Below are 9,989 nucleotides of genomic sequence, written 5' to 3'. Positions count from 1 at the left end.
TACATTCATAGGTTATTTTGCCAATTTTCCAAGATTGCTGCCTTTGCTTCTATACCCCTCATTTATAATACGAATATTATTGATTGTAAATTAAGAACAAAAACATAAATTTTTACATATTTTTTTAATTCACAAAAGTGCTCATTTTATAACACTCGTACGCATAGTATTGACTTTCATTTTTATTATCTGTGCTTAGTCTATGCCATAAACTAATATACTTTTGTCTTTGCTTAAAACTATATTAGTCTATGGCCTGTGCTGTCAATACTGACACTGACAATTGAATAATTTACAAGGAATCCTCAATTTGATTTCCCAGAATCAGGATGTTCTCGAGAATTTGGAAATTCATCACATACTGGTATTTTAGATACACGGTGGTGACAGAACTTTACATGGTGGAGAGATGGGAACGGCACACAATACGTATCCTTTTTTTATAACCTCAAAATGGCACTGAAGATAACGGGAGGGTCAATTTATTCTCTACATAATAATATCAATGATCGATTATAAATATACTGAATTTACATTTGGTATTAACGTAATTACAGTTTTTCGCTTCGAATTATTCATATTAAATATGATTTAATTTACTTAAATAATCATTAGATAAACTGTTAAGTTATTTGACAGTTTCGCTCCATTCACTCTATTATATCGACCTTACAAAGGAAAAAGGCTTAATCCACACAAATCAAATTTTACAATTGGCACAAAACCGTTTTTGTTATGGTTTTCGGTCAAAGTTATTATACAAAATAGACATAACCTTGAAGTGCATGATAATTAGTGATTTGTTTTTATATCCCTAATCTGTTAATAATTATTGAGTTAATTAAAGAAAAACCAACGAATATGATCGTTAAGTCATTTTTCCTACCTCACTTAATTCTTTTTTTAAATTGCCAGGTAAATTTAGATAATAAATCGGTATTTGCAGCTTACATCTTTTAGACACAACGTTTATTTAGTCATGTACAACATTATTGCCCTATAAAACCTATTTTAAAAAAACTAAGGGATAAAGTCCTTTTTCCTTTCTACAGTCGATATCTTTCAATTTTACTATCGAAATATAGTGATCGTAACTAGGTTATTCATGCATTATTTATTATATGTACAATAAGTATACTGTCGAGACCTGAAAACAAACTAAAACCTATCAACCTACCAGTGGCGAAGGGTGGAGGCAGGCTGTTAAGATTTGAGATAAATAGTGCACATTAAACTTTGTCAGTCATACATATTTATTTTTATTGAACTAAGACTACAATTTACAGATCGAGTTGGTTAATTTAAAAAAAAATCAATTAAACCCTCCTAAACCAAACCATAATAGTTTTGGTATGGTTTGGGTGATCCGACTAAATTGTGCACACTTTTTCATTCATACTTATATGTTTTCATTGAATTAAGAATACATATTACACATGTTGTTGGGTAGTTTTTTAAAATCTTAACTCATTTGTGGTGCTGACACCACGACTGACACATTTGCGTTACCTGGCCATTCGATACTCAGCAGTGATTGTGTTAAACCAAGCCATAATATATAAAAATATTATTCTATCTATAAAATATCCAAAATATTTTGTATGTATGCACTATAATCTGCGTCTACGTCTATACAGCCACATCGCCATGGCCTCAACCCTCTGTGACTTATGTATATCAATATATTTCCTTAACACTGCTACAGATATATTGTTTTCATCTATTTTCTTCGCTCTCTGGTACTTCAACTACGCTGTCCTACTCACCGGTGTTTCCAGATGTCTCGGACTTTACAAAATGGATGACTTTGACAACATACGGACAATATCAGCTACCAGTTGAGACAATGTCCGTTATAAATGAATGATTATTTTTGTTCCAAAGCATTTCACCTAGGCTTATTTAGTAAACTTAAAATATTGGCACTTCATTAGAATTGAAATTAGTTTTTATTTATAATTAAATATCCTATTGATAAAAGGTTTAGTGATACGAGGTTAAAAGAATGAAATGATAAAAAGAATTTTCGATTACTAATTGCACTTAATGCTGACTAATAGAATATTCATTCAATTCTTGAGTGTCAATCAGTGGGTCTATTCTATACTTATCGACCGCTAAAGTGATAAATATTATCAAACTTAGGGTAGGTTTGTATCAAAATATTAGCACGTATTGTAACAATTACACGAAGCTGGTTTTTATTGTTGCAATAAGTGCTATATTTTAACAGCACCTATCTTGCTGCTGTTAAAATATGGCACTTATTGCAACAATAAAAACCAGCTTCGTGTAATTGTTACAATAAGTGCTAATATTTTGATACGAACCTACCCTAAGTTTGATACTATTTATCACTTTAGTGTTCGATAAGTATAGAATAGACCCACTGGTGCAGTCAGTAAAAACAATGTGGATTTTGACTTGTTGCATTTATGTGTTCAGTTCATCTATCCGCACTGCTGGTGGCAGTGGCGAAGGATGGAGGTAGGCTGTTCAGATCCGCCATAAATAGTGCACACTCAGCTTAGTCAGTCATATGTATTTGTTTTCTTTGAAATAATACTACAGTTTACAGATGGTGTTGGTTAGTTTTTAAAACTACACTTGCACTATTTATGGCGGATATTAACAGCTTACCTCCACTCTTTGCCACTGGCTGGTGGATATTATTGTATTTACTGTCAATTAATCTTTTTGTCCATTTCATCCTGACTGGGATGTTTTCACATGGTTATAATATTGAGTAGGCATGTTTTAATTTAATTATATCATTGAATAAAAAAATGTTTATTCAGAACTTATCAAACAAATCTAATATGCATTCCAACCAATAAAAAAACTGTTCAGTTATTTTTTATTCGAGCAGCACAGTGTATAAGCTGGTGTAATTTCATATAAAACTATGATTAAAAATCTAATACTAAGTTATATTTAATTGTTGTAAGTTATACATCATTTAATTTTGTTATTAAAAGTTTTATTCCATCCTAAACTGGTGCAATGTATTTTATCCTTCTCCCAATTATTGTATTTTTTTCACCGATGGTCGTTAGTTATTCATTTTCTCTATTCCGCGGTAGGTAGCGAGGAATGTCGCATACACTGTATCAAAATTTGGTGAATACAAGCATTCTGTTAAGATAATTACATGTGTATTAAAGTCACCATTTTTTGGATCGATGAACATAACTCGAGTGTCTTCTGCACATTATAACCACATTTTTTTTTCCATGTCCCATCCAATGACATTATTAATGGACAACGCACTCAGTACAGTAGCTAGCAAGTAAATTCGTGCATAGCGATATTCGCACATGTATAGGTAGACGTCACGTGACAAAATTTCGCAATTTCGATTATGTGATATCACGCATCGGGAATTTATAGCAATATCACCTTTATTGTAATGGCGTTAGAACAGTGTTTCTAGTGTCAATGTTCATTTGAGTGAGCTATATTGATATTAAAATATGAATTATACCATTCGGCAGACCAACAAAAAGTATTGGGAATTTATAGCAATATCACCTTTACTGTAATGGCGTTAGAACAGATTATGCCATTCGGCAGACCCGACAAAAAAGTGAGTGTCATTTATTTTGCCAGATGCTTCGTCCATATTAATGTCATTGGTCCCATCCTACCAAGATCATATGGGCCTCTGCGTGGGGGTTTGTGTTTGTATTAACAAATTTTGTTTTTTACGAGAAATGGATGTCAGCTACTTGCTCAACCTATTAGGTCCATACTCTGACTGATACACAAATTGAAAAACAATGTGTGTACTTGCCAGACCCGGGATTCGAACCTAGGACCCACGATGCGCGGCCATTGTGACTGTTTCATTTGGTCTCACATATTTTCACACATACAAAACTAAACTGAGTTAGTACTTATATAGTAAAGTGCTCGATTCTGCAGAACTGTAATATATTGTGATCGAGTAGAACTGTTTTGTTCTCTTGCTCCTTTGAAAACCATTTTCTCCGATGCTATAGATACTTACTATTTATTTATAACCGGATAATTGTATATTTTCCCTTTACATTTCATGTTTTTTTATTATTTCATTTGCATAATTTAGAATTTTTTGGTATTCATTTAGATTTAACAATGCTTTCTCCATAATAGACCTAATAAATAAAAAATGCAATACATATTCAAAATTATAAAGACAAGTCTTTATATTAAAACTGATGCCAATTATCAACGCCCTTGCCGTTATAGATACAGTACACATGACAAAAGAAATAGCAACTGACATCTTTGGAATTTTATTCAATTAAAAATATGCAGGTTATTTACAAATTTATTTATACATCAGGTTAAAGACAATTATTTACTAAATATACAATAATTTCAGACACTCGAATAAGATACCTAGACCTATTCAACTACAATATGAAAGCTACCATCGATTCTTTTAACAAATCAATTGCTAAAGGCTCACTTAAAAAGTAAAGGTGATCTAACATAATATGTAATACAGTCAAGCTCGGTTATTACGATCATGGATATAGCGAGATCTTGGATGTAATGAGGAAACATTTATTGACTTTTTAGTTTATGATTTTCTCCATACATTTATTCATTGTTATAACGAGCAAGTTATCGGATATACCAAGCTAAAATATCGTCAAAATTTTTCTTAAAACTGTTAATGTGTTGATTGTTTAAAAACATTAAGCAATAAAATCCGACCGAACAGGATGCCGCCGGGATCGCATTACGTTTATGACACTAGTTAAGTGTCTAAGTACCTACCTAATTGGTGTTTTCGCCGACAATATTGAAAAGTTTCCACGCATATGGTTGAAATCAGTAAAAAATCCAAGGTTTGTGAAGTCAGTAGGTACCTACCAACGTTCATTATAATAAACAACTTCTTTTGTTGTTTACGAATGCCATGCTTGTTTCGGGGAAAAATTCTAATTGTGTATTTTTGTTTGAACTGTGACTTTTCGTGTTATGTGACCGCTCATTTAAAAATATCTATTCTCTGATATAACGAGTAACACTTATAACGAGCAAATTCAGTCGGTCCCATCTTCCTCGTAATAACCAAGTTCGACTGAAGTTTCAACTAAATCTATATATTATGGATCATGGTGGAAGCCAGACGTCAGGGGTGGACAGCTTATGTTGAATTGCACCACTAGTGTAATTCGATTATCAATTCTCAAATGTCATATCTTAAAGATGAAAGAAATTGGATGAAAGTATTGCATAGCAGAGTTGCATCAATGATATTCACAAAGTTAAATGCTTGCAGTGATCTTCATTGAATACAACCAGCTTATTTTTAACTGTATTCATAAAAATGCGTCATAAATATTAAAAGGGTTTTTGTAACAATTTTGTGTTGTTAGGGTTACCAGTACAGAGTATCGTGGCCTCCATAAGGGGGGCCAACAAGGTTCTAACCTAGGGGCCTGGGTTTAGGGGGCATCCAGCGTGGCGGGTTGACCAGTTAAGTGAGATAAACACGCACCACAAATTTACTCTAATAGTAAAAAAGTCACCTGCAGCACTATATTAATATTTTTAAATATGTGGCTCTGCGATGCAATTTGATATTTTTGATAAAATTAAATAATAATTCACATGTATAATTTTATAATTATTTTTAGTGTTAGCCTGATATATAAAAAACGGCTATTTATCCAATAAGGTGAAGGGTCGCATTATACTTGGCTATCATAAAAGATTGGTCAGAAAGATCATAATTGGCTGTCATAATATTATGATATCTAAGTGCTGACAACTCATTAATCCAACTGGATTTATTTAAAAATACACGGAATACTCTTAATTCTACCTCGTGGAACAATACTGTAGAACATCACACTGCCATTAACCTGGCACTCGCGGGCTATTGTAGTATGACGAATTCACTCTCCGCGGTGACGGTTTTTGTTTAATTTAACTTCTGTGTTTCATAATAAAAATGGTAATAAAAAATGAGTTTTATGGCTCTTTAGGCGCCTAGACATGTTCAGATTATTTTACAACATTAAAAAACCGTAATAAATCAGTCATAATGTCAAAAATATCCGAAGAAATTAATTCTATACAAAGACTCACCATTTAGAAGATTTCCGCCATTTTGTTTTATGTATATGGAGCACTGCAAGGCTTGTATTTTGTTATTCGTCACGCTCGTGCTTGACGCGAGTATAGAAACACTTCACAAATGGTAATAAAATCACACATAATGTTTTTTCCCTGAGTAGGGTCGTAAATATAGCACAATAATTTTAGACTAAACAAACTTTTAGGCAGACACTTAAACAGCTATTAAATATTATTACTGAGTTACATATTTATTTTTACTTTTCACATTTAAAATTGTTTTGAAGAGTGGTAGATTTTATAACACGGACTGAGACATAAAGCCACATTGCAAATACAACACATATATCTAGATAGAGATGTTTTTTTTTTATTAATTTTTGAATTTCCGCACACATGACAGCGTCTTCTGGGCTTTTTATTATTTGCCGTGGGCGGAATGTGTTCCGGCAAATGATCTGTTAAAGTTCTAGGTAACAACCTCAATGGATTTTCACTAGTCGATGGTCTGGGTTGTGGAGTTTTCGTGATTTTCACAGCGTACTTAGCAACTAATTGTTTTATCACGACTAACTGAAATTCTCCTAAAGTTTTTTTACTACCAGTAACAGATTTATACATATAGAATGAATTTAATAAATAGAGGTCAATCATGTGAAATGCTACTTTTTTGTACCATTTCACAGATTTCCTCATGCACGACAAGCTGCTGAGCATCATGTCGGCCTTGTCGACAGTCCCCATATTTTTATTATACTCTAAGATGCACTTTGGCTTCATAATGGGTTCTCCGGTTCTAAAATTAGTTTTACCGGTTGGACCGAAGGAGTCATCGTGCATGGTTGTAAGCATGTGGACATCTCTTCTGTCACACCATTTGAGAGCCAACAGTGGGCTTTTTGACTTTGCCTCTGTCTCCCCCTTTTTCAGCTTTTTGAAGCATGGCATTTCTTTGCGATTCTTACGTACAGTCCCACAAGCATTGGTTTTATTTTCATGGAGGTGTTTGAATAACTGTGGACCGGTGTACCAGTTATCGCACCACAACGAATGCCCTTTGCCCAGATACTCGGTCAGCAGCGTTGTCACAACAGCTCCGGAAATTCCAAAGTTTTGGCTATCCACTATGTCTGTCCCGTCACCACAATAAATAATAAAATCTAAAATATAACCCGTCATAACGTCACACAGCACGAACATTTTGATACCGAAACGATGACGCTTCGATGGAATAAATTGTTTAAAAATAAGTCTCCCTTTAAAAACAATAATGCTCTCATCGATACAGAGATTTTGATGCGGAATCATCGTGTCTTTGAAAATTTTGCGTGTATGCTCTAAAAGTAACCTAATTTTATTTAGTCTATCTGAGGTAACACTTGTTGGATCGGAAAAATGGAGCATTTGGAGCAATAACTCATATCGGTCTCTAGGCATTGTCTGACCGAAAATGGGTGCACTTAAAAAACAATCCGTACTCCAGTGTTCTTCTAGTGACAAATGTTTGTTTCGTGTCATGAGCATTGACACCGCAAAAAATGCATATAATTCTGATACAGTTGTATCGATCCAATTATGAGAACGTGATTTTGGTCCAAGTTCTTGAGTATTATATTGATAGTGAAAAAAAATGTTTGTTTGTTGGACTACCTTCAACATTATATCACGGTTTAAAAAATGTTCAAAAAAAAGACACTCAGGCGAAGTCTCAGTCAAATCGCTGTTTGCTATGCCGGATTGAAAATCATCAAACTCATACACGATCGGGACATGGGGTCCGGATGTCCATGTTCTCAAGTGTTCAATTGGCTCTTCTGATATATCTACATCACTGAGGTCAGATGGTTCCAATTCTTCTTCAGACAATTCGTAATCGGAGTCCAATTCCTCACTTAAACCAGCCATATTGAAGTTTGAAAAAAGTTTTCAACCAAACACTCACACGATAAAAAAGGTAAAATAGTCCAAAAAAATATAGTCAAAACACCTTATAACAGTTTAATACACATGAATGGAATAGTTAAAAACACATAAACAATAACACAGACAAAATATTTATAATAAAATTCACACAATACAATAGATCGCGTAAAATACGTAATATTTTGTATGGAAAAACGACAAGAGCGATTCCTTGCACAGTCCTCTCACAACAGTGATATTACGCATACTGCGCAAACGCAGTAAAGTGGCGCGATGTTTCAAGCCAAAATTAAATGAGCGTAGATTGACGGCCTGTCGAAGGCATGTCAAACATCGAAGTTTTAGTATTGTAACATAATTTATTTGACAATATTATATATATGTCACCGTTGGTAATGAAATAAGGCAAATTATGGTAGAGATTTCAAAATCATGCGTCATGTATATTCTACATAATCGACCGGCGCATTTTTGCGTACAACATTGGCGACAGAAGCGCTGTAGCCCCGTAGTTTTGCGCAATTTCGCGTACTACTTTCGTGACAGAAGCGGGCGCCGGGTTAACCTTAACGATCGTTAGGGGGGCCCTACTTCAGAATGTGGGACCATGCATAGTATACGAATGTGTATTTTACACTTTTAATGAAACGTTTTTTGTTACAAGAAAATACAATATATTATACAAGCGAAATATAAACAAATTCAATAATAAACCATATTAATTGCTAACTAAATTATGAAATTCTTTGCTTATTCCTTTGAAGGATTGAATACACAGACGGGAATTCGGATAATAATGTTTTAGTATAGCTGCTTCATTATAAAACATAGTTTTTATTTCTATGTTAAACAACACTACATTCTATTAAACATAAACATAAATATAAATTCACATCACACACTATGACGTAATAATATAGTATTTATTATATATTGTGGGGTTGCTGCCAAACAGTCGATAATTTAGGTACTTTTGAGTTAACATTGGATTGTGTCTATTATAAGTGTGTATGCTAGAAAAAAAATTGAAGGCCATCAGATATATTATAGAACATGCACATAAAGCACAAAGAAATTGAAATGCCTGATTTAATGGGGCACGTCAAACTTTCAAATTTCAGTTGATTTCGAGATTTACCAGCTTTTGGTAGTAACCACACAAATGTTACATACAAAGATTGAAAACGCTCAGGCAAAAAAAACCAATAATTTATTTCATTCATTATATTTTATTTGCACTGAATTATCTTTTGTTTTATGTTGTATGTATCAAATATTTTATATTCCGATATTATTGAATAATAAATATTTTTGGATATTCGTAACACATAAATTGTGTAGTGCCCTAATAAGCATGGCAACACATGATTTTGGTCATTCGACGCCATCCACCGAGCATTTGAGATTTTTCGGCATAACATATTCTTCATTATTAACAAAAAAACTTTCTACATACTAACACATTCAAACAATTTTGGTATAAGATCTTAGAGTATTTTATATTTTGTAATACACAATTTAATAGCTAATAACATAACTCAGTAAGTATTACTTGGATAAAAGTACAGAAATGCTCCAGCATGCAAAAAGTGCATGGCGTAATACTTAAATCGCAAACAGCGCCATGTCGTAGACATCAATATATAGAAGCCGAACAGTATACAATATACTACGCATATATTTGAATCAATATTATAATATTTCATTGTTTTGTTATGACAATCAGATTTACTTCCACATTGTTACAGTTTCAAACAGCGAGATGAATGAGAGCGTGATCTGATGAATATGGGCTTAATATGGAGTGGAACAGCGTAACATGTTCACATGTCTTGTGTCTTGTTTGGTATTTAGTGAGAGGTGATGGGGGTGCTACTCGACCGAAAAAATAGAACAAAATGGATTGACTCAACTAAATGATTTCAATAAACCATTTCTTTTATACAATGAATAATTAATTATTCACAAGATTTTGAGAATGTAACATTCCA

The 9,989-nt window shown here is 33.2% G+C and overlaps 1 protein-coding gene across 1 annotated transcript; it reads left to right on the top strand.

The window, feature by feature from the left end:
• The first annotated feature begins 246 nt into the window (after positions 1-246).
• On the top strand, positions 247-2,681 carry ghi (ghiberti). The gene is made up of 3 exons (XM_085954211.1): positions 247-429; positions 1,706-2,090; positions 2,385-2,681. Exons 1-2 carry the CDS (start codon positions 330-332, stop codon positions 1,840-1,842), a joined length of 237 nt encoding a protein of 78 aa, XP_085810337.1. The 5' UTR covers positions 247-329; the 3' UTR covers positions 1,843-2,090; positions 2,385-2,681.
• The last annotated feature ends 7,308 nt before the right edge of the window (positions 2,682-9,989 follow it).

Source organism: Rhyacophila brunnea, unplaced genomic scaffold (assembly GCF_057557595.1).
Source record: "Rhyacophila brunnea isolate RB1 unplaced genomic scaffold, BYU_Rbru_1.0 scaffold_4, whole genome shotgun sequence".
Taxonomy (NCBI): domain Eukaryota; kingdom Metazoa; phylum Arthropoda; class Insecta; order Trichoptera; family Rhyacophilidae; genus Rhyacophila; species Rhyacophila brunnea.
The sequence above is the reverse complement of the archived record's forward strand: the minus strand, read 5'-3'. Positions and strand labels throughout refer to the sequence as shown.